The 22,349-nt window shown below is 35.3% G+C and overlaps 1 protein-coding gene across 5 annotated transcripts in view; it reads right to left on the minus strand.

Moving 5' to 3' along the window:
- The window catches only part of MSR1 (macrophage scavenger receptor 1), an 86,766-nt gene that overhangs the window by 43,415 nt on the left and 21,002 nt on the right, over nt 1-22,349 (minus strand). For all 5 annotated transcript variants that reach the window (XM_082374805.1, XM_082374804.1, XM_082374806.1 and 2 more), the window contains exons 2-5: nt 14,198-14,304; nt 12,443-12,556; nt 6,196-6,608; nt 1,840-2,026 (exon numbers count right to left, since the gene is read on the minus strand). In XM_082374805.1, coding sequence (XP_082230931.1) covers nt 1,840-2,026; nt 6,196-6,608; nt 12,443-12,556; nt 14,198-14,300 — 817 coding nt within the window. In that variant the 5' untranslated portion in view covers nt 14,301-14,304. The remainder of the gene's footprint in view (nt 1-1,839; nt 2,027-6,195; nt 6,609-12,442; nt 12,557-14,197; nt 14,305-22,349) is intronic.

The raw sequence follows: 22,349 nt of genomic DNA on the forward strand, positions 1-22,349 counted from the left end.
AACCATTCTCATTAAATGTGTATGTGTCTGTAAATATACATTATTTACTTTTTCTAAATCATGAGCATTAGAAACAAAAATCATACTGTAAATAGTCTCTGGGACTTATTTTTTAAATTCTTCTTTTCTTGTAAAAATTTGGATATTAAGACTTCTTAATTATCCTAAACTAGTGTTATGTAAGATGAAATCACATGGATTTCTGTTTCTCTTGTTCTAATAAGAATTAACAACTGAAAGTGTAAAGTAGAGCTTAACAGACATGGTAGCTAGAATAAGAAGATCCAACATGAATTTAACTAGTGTTACAGAGGAAAGGATAGAGAGAATTGTGAAGAGGCAATATTCAAAGAGACTGAAGCTGATAATGTTCCCAAATTTATGATAGACTTAATCCACAAATATAAGTGGATTTAGGAAGAAAATGGAGTAAAACAAATGCCACATGGAAAAACTGTCAATATAAAAATCACAGACTAGTGAAATTGTAGGTATTAAAGACAAAGATAATGGCAAGCAACGTGGTCATAATCATTTTAAAAGCAGTAAGAAAGGCCATAAACCAGAAGAAAATACGAATAAAAATAATAACTGTTACCCTAAGAAATATGTATGTGGTAAAACAATTTTAAAGATCAAGGACAAAATAGAAAAAAGAAATCAAAACATCTCACCACCAATGGACTTTCACTAAACAAATCTCCAAAAAATACTTCAGGAAGAAAAAAATGATCCCAGAAGAGATGTCACAGATACATTTAGGAGGAGGAAAAACTGGCAAACTCATGGGCTAATCTATATAAATATTGTCTGTATCATGTAAGCAAAACAATCTTGACTAAATTCTTGGTTTAAAAAATACATAAAATAGAAATGAGCTATACTCAAAGACAGCAGGAAACCGGGGAAGAGGGTCATCAGAGCGTTTTAAGTTCCTTGTATATTTGAGGATGAAGGTGAAGATACTGATCAACTTGTGACTTTAAGATAAATTTTAAGGATGACTATCAGCAAAATAAAAATAAATATAAGGTTTCCAAAAATTTTTTGGTGCCTCTGATAGAGAGAAAAGTTTAATGAGAAAAATTTCAAATAATCCTAAAGTTGACATGGAAGGAAAGCAAAAGGAACATGGGACTGGACAGAAACGGAGCACAAAATAACAGTAGAAATGAATATGGTGGAAAGAGATGGCCAGATTGCGTAGTAAATTTTAAGAACTGTTCTTTACAAGAGACAAGCCTAATACAAAGGATAACAAAGGTTGAAAGTAAAATATGAAAAAAAAAAGTTAAAATGTAAATAATGACTAAAACCCAGTATAGAAATATATATGATATATATACTAATTTAGAAGTCAGTAAGGTTCAATTCACCTTGTTTTACTCATAGGAGCTAAAGAAGAAATTGACAAACTCATTGTTTATTTGGAGAATTCAAAAGACCTTTCTAATTAATAATACAATTGATCAGGTAAGAAGAAAAAATCTGTAAGTTTAGAAAAATAGAATTAACAAGCTTGATTTACAGACAGGTAGAGAACTTTGTGCCTCACAGAAAACTTGTATTTGTACATATGAGAAATTCTGAACAATAATTCACTAAACCATAAGAGCAATTTCATTTGTTTTTTGCTTTTTTTAAAATCACCATTTAGAGGATACCAAGATACTGTCATCTTAACATGTCTTGATATGATCTCAAGGCTCCTTCCTCTGGATATTTGTAGTAAAATTTGTAGTAAACTATTTTAAAACCAGAGAATTTCCAATATCAAATTTCTACATATATCAGTGCATTTTAGTATATCATTTTCTGGAGAATGAGAGGATATTTTACCTTGAATTAAAGTGATATTTTTCAGTGTCTGAGAATGTTCCCAATCCTTCAGCCTGAGATCATTAGTGATGTTATTCAACAGTTTCACTTCTCCTTTTATTTCCTGTTCCAAATGCACTTGTTTTTCTTCCAGAGACTTAATTTTTGCTGATGTATTGTACACACGCTCCTCTAAGTTACTCATCTCCTGTGAAACATAAGCAAACATCCGCAATTTTTGTTGCACACATAATTATCAAATATATAAGTTTAAGAAGCCCTACAAGTCAGGTTTTTAAAAAATGTATAATATTACAGTAATATTATGGAATAAGAATATAGAAATTAGAGAACAATTTTAAAATAGTAATTCTTTGGTTTTGAAGCATTCCTCTTTTAACTGAATGGCTGAATTTTCACACCCTCTGCCAGAAAAAAATTGGTTAAATATATATCTAAGGTATGCTTCTATTCCCAAATATATACATGACAAAATGCTAAAAATAAAATAAAATAAAAAACTTGTCATATGGCTTTTAATTTATCCAAAGCGAAATTCTTTACACTGTACTTAGAGTAATTACAGTTCCTTAAATTCAATAGATTTGTATATTAAATTGTTTTATAGCAATAACAAAGTTTAATGTCATAATTCTCAGTGGTAAGGAACATTAAGGATAGCTTTTCAGATTCAATAAAATCTCAACTAGCATATTAACAATACCTTATGTTCAGTTTTTTTATTGCCTCTGCATTTGAGATTTCATTATTATTTTACGTTTTCAAATGCATATATATTTTGTGCATATTTACATACATGCGTGCATATCTGGAGACTGTGAGCAAGACAGATTGTACTACATTCTGGATTATGCTTTTATTTTTCACTCAATAATATAAGAATATTTACCTACTAAAATACTTAGAGACTGCTTTATTTTCTATAATTTAGTGGAATTGTATTGTATGTATTTCTCATAATTTGATACCTATTGATAGAGTTTTGAGCTGCACATAAATAATGGTGAAATGAACACCATTTTATATATATCTACATATTTATACAAGCACTTCTATAGGACAGCTTCCTGGAAGTGGATCTGATCAAAGGGACTAAATATTAAAATTTTTGTTCACTCCTGCCACACCACCCTCCTAACATATGGGACCATTTTTTAAATCTTTCTCAGTGTACATGAATGCTTACTTTTGCACTCAAATCCTAGTTATCATCAATATATTTAACTTTGTAGAGTAAGAGTAAACATAATAAAACCTTGTTTAATTTGCTTTTCAAATTAAGTATCTAGTCATAAAGTTTTTGATAATGTTTTTCTTTATTGCTTTTCCTTTCAAGTCTTTTGCTTGGTTTTCCTTTGGGCGCTAGGCTTTCTCTTTCTAGTGTACCTAACCTTCTCATCTATCCTGGTAATGTTTTCTGTCTCTCTGTTCTTTTATTGCGTCCTCTGTTTCCATGGTATGCTCTATACTTTCCTAAGGACTTCTAGGTTTAACTGTTGATAGATTCTCATTTCCCATTTGCACAAAGAAATGAACCAGTGGTTTATTGTTAATTAATCCAGGTATGAAGAGAAAATTTCACCTCCCTTCACTGGACCGGACAAGTTGAAGGGAGAGGGTCAAGAGAGTCAAGTAAAACCTTTGGAAAGAAATGAACATGTACCAGATCTGCCTCTACAATAGCAGTGTACTCAAGCAGAGAGACATCTGTTTTTACTGCTCCAAATGGCCTTCCCCATCCAAAACCTCGTTCTAGATAAGCATTTCTCTACCCTCTACCGCCTCCCTCCCTATTTGGCATCTTCCGTGTACACTATGGTATAAAGGTGGGATAGTGATCACGGATGTTTGCAGAGTGCAGCAACGTGGTAAATATGCTCAATGTCATTTAGGTGGCTGCAAATTGCTCCAGCTGTCAGGTAGTTCCTGATATCCACAGAGGAAAAGTCAGGGGACTAGCTGGTGATCTTGCGACCTAAACCCCGGGAACCGCCGATGATTTTCATACCTAAAGCTGCGGCTGCCTTTTCTTTCCTTCTTTGAAAACTGCATGTGGTGCTCACATTAACCATATTTCACTCGAAATAAGTTTTATTAGGAAGAGAGAAAATGCATTTGATATATTTTTTAAAGTGCTATACAGCACCCACACACACCGTCCACAGTCTATCACCAGTGGCACTGCTAGAAACAGGCATTTATTTTTGCATTCTTACAGTCCTTTGTACGTACAATGGAGAGGATAAATCCCACGTCTCTCTTTTATTTTGTGTCAGTGTTCTTTTTTCTTTCAAATTAATGCTTGGTCTGTCCTTGCTAAACATTACGCTGCTATTACTTAAAAGCCTTTTCCTCAAACAGCATTTACTGATTGAGGCATTCATTTAATTTATTTATTCCTGCATTGGGCTAAAGATTCAAAGATGAATACAATTGTTTTAAGAGATGAGAATGAGATTCCAAATATTGTTTTCAGTGAGCAAGCACATGCATACACACACACACACACACATACACTAGCACTGACCTAGATTCCAAATCTCCACAGATGACTACTGTCTTAAAAAAAAAAAAGCTTTGAAAAAAAAAATTAACTTTGGAAGTTCCTCGTTTCCCTTGTACCTCCACATCTAATACTGGGACCCCTTCCAAAATATAAGTGCAATCTGTCCGAATAGCTCACTGATCACCAGTTTTTGGTTATTTCTATTAAGTATCACTTCAAACAGGTTCAGGACTTCTACTGCCTTCCAAACGGTTTCCAATTTGGTTTCAACTCCTCATTTACATGGGTTCATAGATATTCTATAATCTCTAATGCGTTGGGGACATTACTAATATCAAATATATTATTTTTTCATCGTGTCCATCTTCGTTTTCTCCACACCCTGTCTCACTGCTCCTCTGATACTGTTTCCACACAAAGTAATATTTCTTCTCCCTTCCTCTTTCCCTCCAATTTAATCAGGTTCTACTCCCATAGCTGACATTTTACTTTCCTCTGTTCCTCAGCCCTGGGGACAGTTGCTTCTTTGAGAATTTTCTCTAACTCCTCCATAGCTTGAGTCCTTGATATTCCAATAGCATTTGATATGCTTGGGTACTTATTAACCGTGTGGGAAACACTAACAGTCAGATTTTGGAAGATGTGACAAGGATCAGAGACAGAATATCAAGGTTGGTGTTAGGAAGAGATTCACCAACAGTCTCCATATTTAAATAGCAATGTCACTGTCTTCTCAGTGATTGCATCTTACAAAAAATAAACATGTAGGGTGTTCTTTCTTAACCTGTTTAGTCTATTCTCTAGTCAATAATTTAGTTGGTTGCCACCTGATGTTACAACTTCAGAGGCTTCTCTTTGCTCTCTATAAGGGACATCCATTTTTAACAATCACTACTGCATAACACTGTATCTGTACAGAAAACAACCTCATTAATTAAGAAATGGTCTATTCAAGTAAAATCTACTACAAAGATGCCAGCCTTGCTGAGCTAATGGTGGAAAATTTATAGATTTCACATTAATTATGATCTTAGGGCTTAGGTACCTTGTAGTACGAAGATTATTTTTTCACATGAGTAATGAAGTTTTATCCATATGCTTATATTTTCATGGAATGGAACAATTATAATTACCCAACAACAAAAAATAATTCAATATTGAACTAAACAACTTGCTTCTTAATTTCTTTCTCATCAAAACAAAGTAACCCAGAGGGTTGGCCACAGAATAGTTTAGAGCAAAGGTGAGAAGATTATGATTCATGGGTCAAAGTCTTTTTCTGAAAAGAAAGATTTATTGGATCACATTTTCACTCATTTGTCCATGTGTTGTCTACGACTGCTTTTGTGCTACGGTGGCAGAGTTAAGAAGTTGCAAAAGAGACCATGTGGTCCCCAAAGCCTAAGGGTTGTATCTGGGCCTTTGCAAAGAAACTTTTGCTAGCAACTGGTCTGGAATATGTCTTGCTCTCTTGTCTTGTGTATTTGATCCTGTGATGGTAATAAGATGTTGTATACATTATTCAAACTTTAATTCTTTAAATATAGTTATCTTTATACATAAAAACTTGTGGATGCTTCTTGGGAGTGACAAACTATTTTAAAATTTAGATTTTGTACTTCGCCCATGTAAATAAGGTTTTCATTCCTTTGATGATGAAGAAAGTTTGGGTTTCGTATAAAATTTGCAAATGCAGAGTATCTATCTGTCCAAATCTGCTAAGATAATCTAACAACTATAATTGGTTTCGAGAGTCTCAAGAGGCATTCTAACAGTATTTATAAAATTAAAATACCCTAAGAGAGTCTGGATTCAATCCCAGGTATGACTTTCCAATACAAACCTCTTACCTCTTGTTGTTTAAATGCATTCTCTTGGACTTTGGCATTCAGTGTTGCAATACTGAGCTGCAAATCAAGCAGTGTGGTGTTCAGACTTATTAATGACTTGGAGACTTCACCTATTACATTTCCATGTCCCTGGATGAAGGAAAGTAAGGAACTTAGCTGGAGAAGAACGTCATTAAACCTTTGATCGGTTGTCACACTGAAATTTTGGAAATTCTTGGCATCTATGAGATTGGCTTCATTATCTGAAAGATATTGGATTCTCTTCTCCACGTTGCTCATGTGTTCCGTAACGACTTCTCGAAATCTCATTGCATCTTCACTGTCATTTCCTTTTCCTGCGAGACTTGGAGATATATCATTTGCATTAACTGAACCAAATGTGCAATTCTTCATTTCCCATTTTAGGAGTTGAGCTGCGTATTTAAGTAAAAATAAACAGAGTCATGCCCTGTAACCTTAAATGCATCCACCATTCCATTCCACATCACTTCATCCCATTCTAACGTTCTGAACGCTATCCTAAATCAGGTATGTATTTTAAATATACAAAGTATGAACCAAGGTAGGCATACTGCTGAGAGGGAAACTGTCTCCTTTTCCCAATTTACATTAGAGTTTATCCCACAGTTAAGTCACTCTTTCTGAACTGCTGCTTAGATGAATCTTCTGGGTCGTGGCACACGGCTCTGAGAGTAAGAGTAAATTCTAGAGATCATGAAGTACACTGTATGCTGGTCCTCAGGTGTGCTGTTAGAGTAAAACGAGATAATGCTTAACACAGTGTCTGCAGTAAACATGTTGAGTAGGTTAGTTATTATGAAGACAAATGATAATGTGACAGAAACAATATGTAGTATCAATAAAGGTAGAAATATTAGTGTTATCCACTGTACGAATAAAGTGTTGGCTCATCTTCCTTATCCTATCGCTAAGCTAGCAGAGTGTTATCATTTTCAGTTTCCACAGAACTAATTTACTGTTGGTAGAGAAGGAAACTGGATAAAAGAAGTTGTTTTAACTTTAAAAAATATTGTTTTTATAAGACTCCTCTTTACTTATTATAAAACATATATTTATAGCAGAAAATTTAGAAACAAGTAATAAGGAAAAATAATTTACCATTAATCTCACCGTCCTGAATCAAGTGCTAACATTTTGGCATATGCCTATCAAATTTCTGTTCCCACTACCATATTATCATCATAAAAGCAAGATTTTATATACAATCTGGAAACTAGCTTTTAATTAGCACTCTATCATAGACTTCTGCATATTATTTAATATTGTTTTACAAAAATAATTAGAATAACTACATTGTATTCTATGTGTGATTCTACCAAATTTATTTAACAAAACTCCTACATTTAGTTTGCCTCTGTTTCTACTAATATATTGAACACTTTGATGAACAATCTTATAAGTAATTATTTCCTGAATAAAAAAATTCTACTAAATGTTATTTGGGGGCATACGGAAGTGCCGATATATATTTCCAAATGGGCATATGTTCTCTAAACAAGCTAATTACCCTTCTGAAAGGATCTAGAGAAATATGTTTATAGTTTCAAAAAATGAAAAGCATAAACATTACTTTTGCAGATAAAAATAATATATAATTATACACAATGAAGAAAATGTTAAACACCATTTTATATAATCAGTGGCGGTTAAGATTTTATTGTTTTTTTCATCTCTCTTTATATATCTATATTGTTTATACCTTTTAGCTATGTATATATCAGTCGCATCCATATTAATTTGAGTGCATAAGATTTTCCATATTTGACCATTATTGAGCAATAAAGAGTAACTTAATATTGTTTAAAAGTATATCTACATAAACAGTGATATCTGATCTGTCAGTTTTCTTAATAAAATGATATGTCAATAGTATCAGCTTTATAGGTTTTTGAGACTTAAATGAGATTACACATGAAAAACATTATATTCCACCCTGAGCTCAGGGTACCTGTTACACAAATGAGAGCTTGATATTTGCACAGGAACAAGCTGCCTGGTTCTGGAATCTAGTTCCATTCCTCCATTACTAGCTAGATTACTCTGAGAAAATTATTTATCTTTTCCTTGATTAGGTTTCCCCAGTGATCTAAAAGTAATAACTATCTTACAGTGGTGCTGAGGATGAATGCGATAGGGCATGTAAATCAAGTAGCACACAGATGGCACGTGTGAAAACTCTACTCAAATTCAAGTGCCTTATCCTTGAAAGATATTATCTTAGTTACAGAATCTTCACCACGTTTACTTAAAGAAGCTGTTTGATGATGGTTGTCATTGTAGCTATGATTATATTAAGTATTAAACTACATATGCAATTAAATCTCAATTTAAAAAAAAACACATTATATCATATTTTCCTAGTTACATTCTCTTTAAAATTAGCTTATTTGAATTAATAAAATATGTAACTACATTTTGATATAATCCACAACTGAGACCATATTGCATGTGCATTATTTTACATTTCTAAATTTATCAATAAATTATACAAAATAGTATACTTCTTACTTGGATCTCATCACATTTATTAAATTAAGTGTAGGGAGCAAGTTTTGGATTGACAGCCTCACTCATGGATTCATCAATTCTATGATTTATTTATTAAGCACCTACTATATATAAAGCACTGCTTGAGCGACTCTGGGAATAGAAAATGACTGGGAATGGATTTTGACTTTAACAATCAGAAATCTAAACTAACAATATTTGCAAAATTATCTCAAACTTGTCCCTTAAAAAATTTTCTTTTATGATAATTACTGCTTTTTTAGGTAGCAGTTAATAATCCAAGTTCTGGAGGAGAACTGCCTGGATTAGCGATTCTTGCCTTTTCCTTTATAAGCTGTGCCTTTGAGCAAATTAATTGGTCCATGCTTCAATTTCACTATCTGTATAAATGGGATACTACTAGTCAGTGTTTAAATAATTAAATGAGCTGATATATGCAAAGTGCTTAGATCTTTTCCTGGCACATAATACACATTCGATACTTTTCAATATTTTAATTATTATTAATATTTCAGATTCAATATCTGTATGCCCAATACTGATAACAAGGGGAATTAATGTTGTGTAATATAAAAAAATTGGGAGGAGGTTGGGTGTTCCATGAGAAAGGTAGTATCTGTGCTTTATTTATTTATTTATTTTTTATTGGAGTATAGTTGCTTTACACTGCTGTGTCAGTTTCTTCCGTACAGCAAAGTGAATCAGCCATACGTATACATATATCCCCTCTTTTTTGGATTTTCTTCCCATTTAGGTCACCCTAGAGCACCGAGTAGAGTTCCCTAAGCTATACAGTAGGTTCTCATTAGTTATCTATTTTATACATAGTAGTATATATATATGTCAGTCCCAAAAGAGAAAAACAAATATCCTATATTAACGCACATATATGCTTCAGACATATTGATCTAATTACTCAACCATATAATTTTTACTTTCACTGGAAATACTTTTTATTTCATATGGGTAAAGCAAAACTTCTTCTCAGTATAGAAAGGGAAGACTTGATTTAACAAAATGTCATGGGACCAAGGATTTTTCTTTAATACCAAGTTCAACATGAACTGACAATAAAGGCTATTTTTTGCTTACAGATTTAAAAACACAATATTGCTTATTTTCCCAAATCTTGAATGAAAACTAATTTAATCCTTACTTTCTTTAAAAAATTTAATACTGTATCAGAAATCTAGGTAAAGAATGCCAGAGTTCATATTTTCAAATGTTCATTTCTTTCATTATCATCAGAGAGATGCCATTTTGTGACTTTTCTATTTTACATTTGAAAGGAGACAAATTTTATGGCTTGTGCAAAGACCTAGGGAGAGAGTTATATTTGATTTTACAGATCACATTTACTCTTTCATGTTGGCAAAACCTTTTTCTACCAAAAATTTATATTATTTTGAGCTAAAGGATCTTCAGTGTATCAGTAACAATTTATATACATTAATCTTAGATTATATCTTATTCTTCAGAAACATTATTCTATGTCGCTGTACTGTGATAGTGATCTAGTAGCTTCTGAAGAAAAGGTAGCGTGTGGAGAAGATTTTATAATTAAGAAATATCTTTCAATGTATAAGATACTTTAAATAGAGTTTTCATGTGTAACACTTTATCTACTGATTTATATTTGCCAAAACAGAGTAATTTCTATCATTTCAGGGATACATTTTGTCTATATTTGAAATTTTTGGATATCAAGTAGAGATATGTATTGCATTTTAGTTTTCTTTTGGAAAATATTCTGACCTACAACTTACAGCTGTAAATGGATTGTCAGTGTTTCTTATTCAAGTATGATAGACACAGGGAGATCTGTTTCAAATTCTGGTGAATTTGGGTGCTAATGTGAACTTATAAGATTTGAACATTTTTAGCTTTTTGTCAGTCTTAATAGGTACATGCTATAGTTTTAGGAAACAAAGCTACTTCAAATCAATCATTGTCAACCCTAGAAAGAATGTGTTGACTAGCCCATAGATTTTTGAACTTGGTTAGAACCCTGAAGTCTTTCCAGACTTCAGTTCGTATTCTGCCTGGGCCTAGTAGAAAGAAGTTGCACTCCCTGAGGTTGGCTCTGTAGGCCACGGTTTGTATAAAAGTGATGAAATGTGCCAAATTCTAACTGGCTGATAGCTAATGATCCCTAACAATGACACATCTTTCAGTTATGCATTTCAAACTACAGATAAGCATATACATAAACAGCACACAGATAATCTCAGTTCATCAGGAAGTTAGTTGTTTAATGACAAACATGTCAGTTTCTTTTACTTAGATGGCTGTGGTTGGTTTGACAGGTTGATTGGTTCCGTTTGTTGGGGTTGGCTAATGTTTTTGTTTTGTTTTTGTTTCAAAGTAGGAGTTGATTTTTACATATGGAAAATATTTTCCTGGCTAAAATTATGACAACTCTGTTTTGTTTTGTTTTTTTATTGGCCAACCATATTTTGTTCTAAAAACCCGATTGCACTGGGAGATAATAGACCACAGAAGTTAGCAGTCAGGAGCCAGGGGTGGGAAGTCCAACTCCATTGCTGAACAGTTTCCTTTTGTGGACGATGAGGGTGAGCATACATCTGCTCAAGGGTAACTGTAAGGTGTATTAAGATAATCTGGAAAATGTATAGCCTAGTGCCTGAACATAGTACATGCTCAGAAACATTACAAAAATGTTACAGTTATTGTTGTTTTCATTATCATTTCTTCCTTAGTAGAATTTTGGCTTTGTCTTGGAATATTCTTTAGGTTGTCTCTTGGCGGAGGAGGTTTGGCCTTTATTAGGAGCATTTTCTTATTAATCTGATTAGTATGCACATAAAAATATATCTTCCTCCCAGCCTATCTCTTGTTCGAGCATATGTCCATTTTGCCACTCACAAAGAGGAGAGCTACAAGGTATATAAATTCAAATGCCAATCAAATCCCTCAAAAATGCTCCCGAGGAAAATAATATTTACAGATTTGCTTGAGTTATATGCAAGCCATCTACCTCTGTAGAAATCCTCAAATTTATCCCCAATTCAAGCCAAACTCTCCAAAAAAAAAAAAAAAAAAAAAATTGTACCTGAAAAAATCATGTAGAACCCAAGAAAAGTGTTCTATTTTTCTTTTTCTTTGAAAGGATGCTAGCAGGTTATTTTTAGAGATGTTTTAAATAATACCCTTATGAAATATGTGGCCATATAAACTGTACGAATATTACTGAAGGATAGGCCATTATTTTACGAGGATTCCTCTGTTTGAAGACTCACAGGAATACTTCTTTCTGCTCTCAATACTAGGAGTAGAAGTGTATTTCTTGAACAACTGGCTTATTTTTATATTTTAGGCATCATTAATGTAAATGATCATGTTTATATCCTCACATTGGAAACTAGAATACTTACCATGAAATTTATAATGCACCATTAGAAATATATAGGACTTCAGAGGATAACATTTTTGAAATGGTCTAATTCTTTCCATCTTACCTTTACATATTTATATTTTTATCTCAAACTTCCATTTTCTATGCTATTTAAAAACATCTTTTTTACTTGGTAACTTTGCAGAATCTATTTTTTCATGAAATAACTTTGAGGAACACTTTGTGATGTGAAGTCACCCTTATGAATCTCCCATATACAAAAGACTGAATGCTCCTTTTTGCTCCTGCAATAATTAATTCACAAAATGAGTTGCTGAGTTTCAGAACTCTAGAATACTGTACCTGTCACTATTCCGATGATAGGTACAAGAACTACAAACACAAGGAGATAAAGGGCAATCAGTGCAGCTTTGAAAGACTTCATTTTCTCTTGAAGAGTTGGGCCATTTTTAGGATCTGAAAAACAAAAGCCCAACCTACTGTTAGAAAACTTACTCTTCTTACTTAATTAAAATTTTTGAAATCTCCAATTATATTGTTAGTATCAAACCTATTGGAATAAAAAGGGAACAAAAAAATAGGTTCTCATTTATTCAGTAGAAAGCAAAAGGGACAGTCACAGAAGAAGCCAATACAGGCATCAGTATGGACATTTGATTTTCTTATCCATTAACTAAACATCCAGGACAAAGTTACTATTCTCTGCAAGTTGTACTTGTCTCATTTGGGGGCACTAGCTGGAAAATTTTAGTATTGATACCATACCAACATACATGCAAACCTAAATTTCATTCTTCTATTTCACATGGGAATATATTCTGGGTGAAAATAAAATTCCTCATGCAACTATATAATTATACCTTTTTTTCAGATTTTAAGTGAGACAAGAGAAACATTACTGTCAATGATAATTATGCAAATTGTCTCTCCTAATTCCATCTCAATAGTTTTGTATTTGGATGCTTCTTATGATTTGAATATAATGTGAAAAAAATGAAATAAAATGACTCACATTTTGATTAAACTTTGGAATGGATCAGTGAAGCCCATTCTCTGGATATTTCAGAACATAGTAATATTTTAGTATTATTTGTTTATATGGAACACCAATTCACATAATGGGATGCTAATTGTAGAAAAGATAACTCAATGTAGAGGGGAATCTTACTAGCAAAGGAAGATATTTCTCTGATTAAGTGAATACAAATTTCTTTCCTATGGCCATTGTTTTTATTGTTTAATAAGAAAGAAGGAAATTTTGTTTCCAGGTTGTAAACTCCTAAATTAAAACAAAAGTTTAGACATTGTTCAATAATGTTCTATGAGGGATTGAACAAAAAAGGAGAAAAAAATTAAGGAAAGAGAAGAAAACAATAAAGAAAAGGGGGAAAATTGAAGGAAAAAAGAGAAGGAGCGGGGCTTCCCTGGTGGCGCAGTGGTTGAGAGTCTGCCTGCCAATGCAGGGGACACGGGTTCAAGCCCTGGTCCAGGAGGATCCCACATGCCACAGAGCAACTAAACCTGTGGGCCACAACTACTGAGCCTGAGCTCTAGAGCCCGCGAGCCACAACTATTGAGCCTGCGAGCCACAACTACTAAAGCCTGCATGCCTAGAGCCCGTGCTCCACAAGAGAAGCCACCGCAATGAGAAGCCTGCTCACCACATCGAAGAGTGGTTCCTGCTCGCCGCAACTGGAGAAAGCCCGCGCGCAGCAAGGAAGACCCAACACAGCCAAAAATGGATGAATAAATAAAAAAATAATTTTTTAAAAAAGAGAAGGAGCAACCACACTATAAGCAAGATGGGATATTCCATCTGTCAGGTGATTAAATTTGAAATCCAACCTGGCAGATGGAATATACACATCTAGGATAAGTCTCAAGACCATAATTTTACATAGTGTCACTAACTCTAAGGACATTCTCCACGATTGCTTCTTTTTGCTCCTGCAATAATTAATTCACAAGATGAGTTGCTGAGTTTCAGAACTCTAGAATACTGTACCTGCCACTATTCCGATGATAGGTACAAGAACTACAAACACAAGGAGATAAAGGGCAATCAGTGCAGCTTTGAAAGACTCTTATTCTACTTACTCGGAGGAAGCAAAGCGGTCATTGAGCGAGCATCAAACTTCACAGATTCTGTACAACTATCAGTGTCCTCCTGTTGATTGGGAGAGCTCTCCCACGGTTCCATACTTCTAACAAACACGTGGAAAAATATGATAATTACACATGGAATTGCTAGGGCCCTTTGGCAAAAAGTTTCAAATTGAAATTTATAATTAAAATCCAATTTTAGCAAGGGAACAAGTATAATTAGTTAAATTTACATATCTGCCATATATAGCAACATATTATACTTACCCATAAGTTTTAATTTTAACATTAAAAGACAGATTTACATGAACCCACTCATGTATCTTTCTATGTACAAATGTAGGTACCTGTGATTGTAGGTGTGTGTTTTTTTAGAGTGAGAGGTAACTTTGCTCTCTTTGCTAAAAAAAAAAAAAAAAAAAAAAACCCAACTGGCAGAAAACAACCATTTAGCTGAAAAGAAAAAAATAATTTCCCTTAGAACAAACAGTAGCTGAAAAGTTGAAGGAAATATTTCCTGTGATCTTTCATCAGAGGTTCCAGATAGAGCAAACAGTTATGCAAAATTTGGAACAAATGTTTCCTGTGGTCTTTTATCAGAGCTTCATGAGCCAAGTTTTCTTTTGCCGAGGCATCAGCTTTATTCCTTTAGAAAGATTTAACAAAGTCTAGTCACAAGATTACGAGCCAGGAAAAACTTAGTTTTTCTTTTCCTTTGTCTTCCTTTCCTTCCCTTCGCTTCCCTTCCCTTCCCTTTCCTTTCTCTTCCCTTCCCTTCCTTTCTTTTCCTTTTTTTTTTTTTTTTTTCTTTTCTTTCTCACATATTTTTCTTTCAGGGCTTCCTTCACTATATACATTGGCAGCATCTCAAATATGTGCTTGTATCTTTTTAAGCACAATCTATTATATTTTATGACCCAGTCTATGTCTATGTCTCTTTAAGGTGCATCAGAATCATTTGAAGGGCTTCCTTTAAAACACATTGGGGGGCCCCACCCCCAGAGTTTCTGATATTTAGGTTAGGGGGTGAAGAATCTGCAATCCCAACAAGTTTTCTAGTGATGTTGTTGCTGCCCATCTGAGGACTGCATTTTAAGAACATTTGCCGTGAAAAGAAATTGTATGACTTTTTCTTGGAAACAGTTCAGTTCATTTGATTGATAAATTTAGCCTAAAGCCAACATCTTCTGATCATTATTTATATTCTCTAATGCTGAGTTATGGATTTAGCACAGCTGAAGTTGTAACTGAGTGTACTGGCAGCTCCAGTACACCAAACTCATGTCTCCTTCAGAAACTGAAGGACAATCATTCATATGCAAACGTTCATCCTACTTTGGGAAGAGGTATTGACAAGTAAGGATGTGACTCAACTCCTGTCAATATATTTTTTAAAATATTACCAAGGAGATTCGTTATTTTGCAGTTTGTACCTGTATCATTCCATAACCTGGTCTTAGTTTTTTGTAAATCCTATTAATCTGACCAAGGAGTCTGTTCTTTAAATGCTTCAGCCACTCCGGAGGAAGCGGGCAGAGGGGGAATTTATAGAACCTACATTCTCTTTTCTTAGGCAGATGTGAAGCTAAATAAACGATTATCTGGGAACATTCACTATTACAGGAAGCCAAATTGATTAATTCAGGTCCAGACTCTCCTGCCATTTCCCCCTTTTTAATTCACTCTATTATTTGATTTGGATGACAGTTTTTTACTTGCCATGGAAAACAAATGAACAAACAATTTTTTAAAATGAGACGACAATAAAACTTAGCTAAATGCATTTTAAAACTACAGTTCAAAGCAATTGGGGGACCTCCCTGGTGGTGCAGTGGTTAAGAATCCGCCTGCCAATGCAGGGGCACGGGTTCGAGCCCTGGTCCAGGAAGATCCCACATGTCGTGGAGCAGCTAAGCCCATGCGCCACAACTACTGAGCCTGCGCTCTAGAGCCCGTGCGCCACAACTACTGAAGCCCGCGCGCCTAGAGCCTGTGCTCCGCAACAAGAGAAGCCACCACAATGAGAAGCCCGCGCACCACAACGAAGAGTAGCCCCCGCTCGCCGCAACTAGAGAAAGCCCGAGCGCAGCAATGAAGACCCAATGCAGCCAAAAAGAAAAAAAAAAAAACAATTAGGACTGTGGCAAAGCTTTTAGACTTTGAACTCAGTTTATAAAGGATGGGCTCACAAAGTATATACATTTAGACACCCCTGCTATGTACCTAGAAATCTTTTCCTGTCAGTCTGTCTACCAGCCCCTTCTTCACGTGTTTGACTATGGCTTTGGCTGTAATAGTTGAGATATTATGACTCCATTTTCACCTATATACAAAGGAAACATCCTTGGGACTTCCCTGGTGGTCCAGTGGTTAAGAATCTGCTGTCCAATGCAGGGGACGTGGGTTCGATCCCTGGTTGTGGAACTAAGATCCCACATGCCGCAGGGCAACTAAGCTCACGTGCCTCAACTAGAGAGAAGCCTGCATGCTGCAACTACTGAGCACGTGTGCCACAACTAGAGAGCCCACATGCCACAACTAGAGAAGCCTGCGCACTGCAACAGAGCCCACGCAGCAAGAAACAAAACAAAAAACAAAAACAAGAAAAACAAAACAAACCAAAAAAAGGAAACAAATTACTAAGTCTTCTAAATGGGAATATTTTTGTAAAAGAGGTGAAAACTTTAAATCTGATAAATCTGTCTAGATTGTGAGCTACATAAGAGGCAGGACCATGTCTGGTTTTGTTCAACATTATATTACCAGAACCTAAAGCAACCTGGAATATAGAATATACTTAATAAATATTTGTTGAATGAATGATCTGATTTGATCTGTGTAAGATACTAGTCTCATATAGTTTTTTTTTTTTTTTTTTAAAAAGATGGATGTTTAGAGGTAGGGGGACCAAAAAGGTTTGTTTCTTCTGGTAGAGAACTTACTGGTAAATAGGTTTTGCCCATAATTCAGATTTTTTTTTTCTTTTTCTATTCTACATTCTTACTCTTTTGATAGTTTCCTTGAACAGGAACCAATCTTAGAGCTGGGTGACCATGTTATATTATTGGGACACTGCCACTGTCTCTAGCCTGTTCCTACTCAGCATTCCTTTTTGTTTTGTCAGTTCCAATTGGCAAATAGCCATGACCACATCCCACTGCATCCTCAAGGAAACACTACTAGCATTTTGGTTGGGACCATTCTGTTTTGTGAAGGATTGTCTTAGTTGTGTAGGATGTTTACCACCCCTGGCTGCCACCCATCAAATATCAACAATGTCTCCTAATCATTATGTCACTGCTTCTCCCTCCAAAAAATCCAGAAACTTCATCTCCACACATTTCCAAACATCCAACCCTCTTTGAGAATCACTCTTCAGCATGTATATCCAATGTGGATGAAAAGTAAGGAACTTTCTCTCTCTCTCCAATATTTTCCTTGAGCAATCTGACAGTTAACATGTCTTTAATAAAGATTTGTTTTAATGAAAAAAATGCATATCTTCATGAGCATCAGCAACAATACAGATTCCTCAAAACATTACGGGGATATCTTTCAAAACACTCTCTGTGTGCTTAACCCTTTAAATATATATATTACAGATCTTTGTCAAAGCCTATATGAATGCTTTTTACTGAAAACTTAAACATTTTATTATTTTAAAGAGAAAAGAAAGCAGCAAATCCAGAATGAGAATCCACTGATCTAATCTTGGTTTCAAATAAAGCAGGATGAATGTTACTTTTATCCATATACTTGCTCAGAAGCTCCACATATATTTTCAAATACATTTGCAATTTAGAACGTACAGGGCCTCGTTGGCTTAAAAAACTTTTCTTGGGAGAAAGAAAGAATCTCATTTTTTAAAATTGGCTCTAGAGTGTTAGATGTTATATCATAAAAACAAAAAAATAGATGGCAAGTATTGAGATATTTTCAAACAATGACTTTCAGATGGAAATACCTGTCCCTTCACGTAGGCCAGTCCAACAAGTTTCTGTCATGTGTCATTATACCAAGCGCCGTGCAAGTGTCTAGGATGCTAAAGACAACATGTATAGAATATTCTCGACCACCAAAAAATTTATGCACTGAAATGAAAGACTAAAATCTATATAAAAAATCACAACGTGTTATGTATACACACAAAGCACAGGCATAGTCCAAAGAGGAGGGATTAACTCTTTGGGGAAAGTATGTAGTCAAGGTGAAAACATAGAAAAGATGACAATTTATCAGAGTTTTGAAAAATGAGCAGGAATTTGGGGTGAGAATATTCCAGGGAAGGCAAATATGTTAAAGGGCATAAAGGCATGAAGAACATGGGGGCTAGAGCGAATCAGGATCATGGAATCAGGAGTCCTGGAGAGAGGGTCAGCAGAAGAGGCCAGAGAGGCACGTAGCTGGGGGCATCCTACTCATCAATCTCTTCTTGCATTTTTAACGTCATAAATTGACCTCGCTTTCACAACCTACCCAAATATAATATTGAAGATGTACCTATACAAAGTAAGCAAAAAAATTATCTTTTGTTTTAGCAATAGGGATCTGGTTTATATTACTAGTAACAAAAAATATATTGTCCATTAAATATTTTGCTGATTTCCCTTACATCCTGAAATAGAGATTAAGTTCAATTTTTTTTATTAAAGTGAGTTATAAATTTTTTTTTTTTTTTTGGCTGCGTTGTGTCTTCGTTGCTACGTGCAAACTTCCTCTAGTTGTGGCGAGCAAGGGCTACTCTTCATTGGGGTGCGCAGGCTTCTCATTGCAGTGGCTTCTCTTATTGTGGAGTGCAGGCTCCAGTAGCTGCAGCACATGGGCTCAGTAGTTGCGGCGGGTGGGCTCTAGCTTGCGCGGGCCTCAGTAGTTGTGGCGCGCAGGCTCAGTAGTTGCGGCGCATGGGCTTAGTTGCTCCGCGGCATGTGGGATCTTCCTGGACCAGGGATTGAACCCATGTCCCCTGCATTGGCAGGTGGATTCTTAACCACTGCACCACCAGGGAAGTCCTCAATTTTGTTTTTCTTTAGGCCTCTACACTTTGATCTATCTTTTATGGGCTTTAGATGATAATATACATCTTTTACATTACTGTATTTCAAACTGTGATTTCTTTGGGTAGATTTATTAAAACTGAAAAAGAAAACTCTCTAATAAATGTTTACAAGTGGATTAGACTAAATGACCATATCTGGGAATTCCCTGGTTGTCCAGTGGTTAGGACTCCGCACTTCCACTCCAGAGGGCATGCGTTCGATCCCTGGTCGGGGAACTAAGATCCCACATGCTGGGTGGTGCAGCCAACAAATAAATAAATAAATATCTGGGCTATAGAGGTATAGAGGGCTGAAAGGGAGATGAACACTAAAATCTGTTGAGTGGCATGATGAATGAAAAATATTTCCCTTTGGCTACTCTGGGTGCACCATGAGTTTTGTTTGTTTTCTGGAGCAGTGTATAACAAGGGTTAGTTAATCATGATCTGTATGAAATATCAGTATACTTTTTTCCATTAAAAAAATAGATTAAGTTAATCATAGATGACATTGTCATAAGATGGCTGGCATTTTCTGTTATTTCTTTCTTTTGTTCTTAGTCTCCATAGTCGCTGAGAATCTCATCTATTTCCATGGCAGAACCACTACCTGCATCCTGACCAGGCCAATACATCCAGCTCAGATCTCATGTCTCAGAATCAGATTTTTTTTTTTTTTAAATAATACAGCTAGCTACAGTGGTGTACTTTCCACATCACCCTAACTTTTCTTTTTCCAGGATTTTTGATGTTGGCATGCCACCCGTTTATATCATCTGTTTATTATTATAATCATTCTTTTTTTTTTTTTTTTACTATTTTTTACTATTTTTTGTGTAGCAAGGCATACATGACATAATCAGGTGTATGGCAATACAGAATTAATATGGCAGTGCTAGAAAAGCATGGTCATTCAAACCAGAGGCCAGGACTTTATTCTAGATCACTCTCACCCAAAGACCCATATCTGGTAGCACAGCAACTCCTGACTTCCTCAAAGCCATTCCTTCCACTCGATCCCAATTTTTAGATTTCAGTTCATTTTTATCTACCCAGCCAGGCATCTTAGATAGTAGCAGTGGGGTAGGCAATTGAGGGGCGAATCCAAGAGGCATTAAGAAGGAGGAGGAAATTCAAAAGAATTGATGAACAAGCATCAAAATGTAGCACTTTAACAAAGACTAGGAGAAAAAAGTCAAACAGTAGAAATTATTTTTCAGGAAAAAAATATGGCAGATAGAAACAAACACATTTAGTAGGCAAGTAAGGAAAGAATAGCAGTACTAAAAATAAGGAAGAAACTTTGACACTATGGTAGAACAGGAAGTCAGGGTCAGGGAAAAAAGAAAAGAATGTCAAGACATGCAGGTCACCCATAACCTGCCACACGGAATTTGAGCTGTATGACTTGTATGGTAGAGGCAGAAGCAGATGCTGAGAGATCAAGAAGCAGTAAATGTATAAAAATGAAATGCCTTGAGTGTATACTGGAAATCTAGTCATGTTCATGCTTTTCTGTTGAGAAGAGATGCTGAAGATAGTACTGAGGTAGTACACGGAGGACAGGGTTATTTTTTCCTGCTTGTTCTTCTCATCTCCCAAACTATTAACACCAGAGTATACCTGGTCTCAGTTCTTGTCCTCCTTTTATCTTTATTCACTCCCTCGGTGAGCTCACCAGTCTCATTGCTTTAGATACAATCTATACGGCTGATGACTCTCCATCTTCATCTCCCACCCAGGCCACTCCTTCTAACTCCAGACCTGGATGTGCATCTCCCTAACAACACCACCATCTGGGTTTCTAATCTGGCCCAAACCTAGGGGTCTCCTTGTCACCCACTTTCTGTCATCCTCCACATCCAATCTACCATCAGACCTTGCTGGTCTGATTTCAAACCCTAAGCAGAAACTGACTGCTTCTCGTCACCTCCCCTCCTGCTATCCTGGCTTAAGCCCCGTCATCTTTCTCACCTGGACGATTTTAATAGCTCCCTATGTGGTCTCTCAGCTTCATTCAGTTCCTTCCATTTTACTTTCCACACAGCCTCTAGAATGTTCCTCTGAAAAAAGTAAGTCAGACCATATCACTCCTCTGCTCAAAACATGTGAACACTCTCTCATCTCACGCGGGTCCTGACTAAAAGCTCACTAGCTCAGACAGACCATTCTCCAGCGTCAGATTTAAAATGGCAGCCTACCTCTTTCACTTCCTCTTCTCCTTCCTGCCTTGATTTCCAGCCCCAAACTTACCACCGTCTAACATGAAATACATTTCCCTTGTTTATCTTGTCTATTGTCTGTCTCTTTTTGTCCAAGTTAGATCCATGATTCAGGAGTTTTTATCTCTTTGGTTCAATGACTAGAGAGTTCCTGCCACTTAGCATGTGTTCATCACTAGGAGAAATTCCATGAATAAATGAAAGACAAAATATTTTGCAAGATGACTGGATTTTATACCTGGCGTTATGCCTCAAGAAAAGTCTGCATTTCACTAATGCAGAAATATAAAAAATTCTGCTACACTTTGGGAAATAAAAGGTTTTTCTCTGAATTGTGCGTAAATAGGAAACTGAAACAAAAAATCTCACCAAGGTTCCCACTTTTGCCTCAAAGGCACTCTTGAGACTTACCAGATTCCTTCAGTTCCTTACTCTATCAGTATAAATTTTTTAGTAATGTTAGAGAATATACACATGTGAGGTTTTGTTATCAGCCAGTGAACAATTCACATAATCCAAGTGTGCCTTTAAATGCCTTTTCCAAAGTTAAGAGAAAAAGTAACTTCACATAAAGTTATTCCTAACAAATGTCAATGCACTGACAAAGAATTATGAAATCGTTTGAGTTTGTATAGGCTACCGAAAGCATGTTCTCATGAGAAGTGAAACACATCTCTGCACTATCAGCTTTTCATGAAGTGGGTGAAAAGTTTAGAGAAGCTACAACAGGAAAAACAATGAAAGAATTTCAGTGTTTTTCTGTTTGAAAACACACTCTTCTTTTTTCCTGTTTTTATTATAAAAACATTATAACACTATTAAAGATAAGTTGGGACAAAACTTCTATCATCCCATCACCCTAATAGAAGAAAAACATTGAGTGTATCCA

The sequence above is a fragment of the Balaenoptera borealis genome (genome assembly GCF_965194805.1).
Source record: "Balaenoptera borealis genome assembly, chromosome: 21".
Classification (NCBI taxonomy): domain Eukaryota; kingdom Metazoa; phylum Chordata; class Mammalia; order Artiodactyla; family Balaenopteridae; genus Balaenoptera; species Balaenoptera borealis.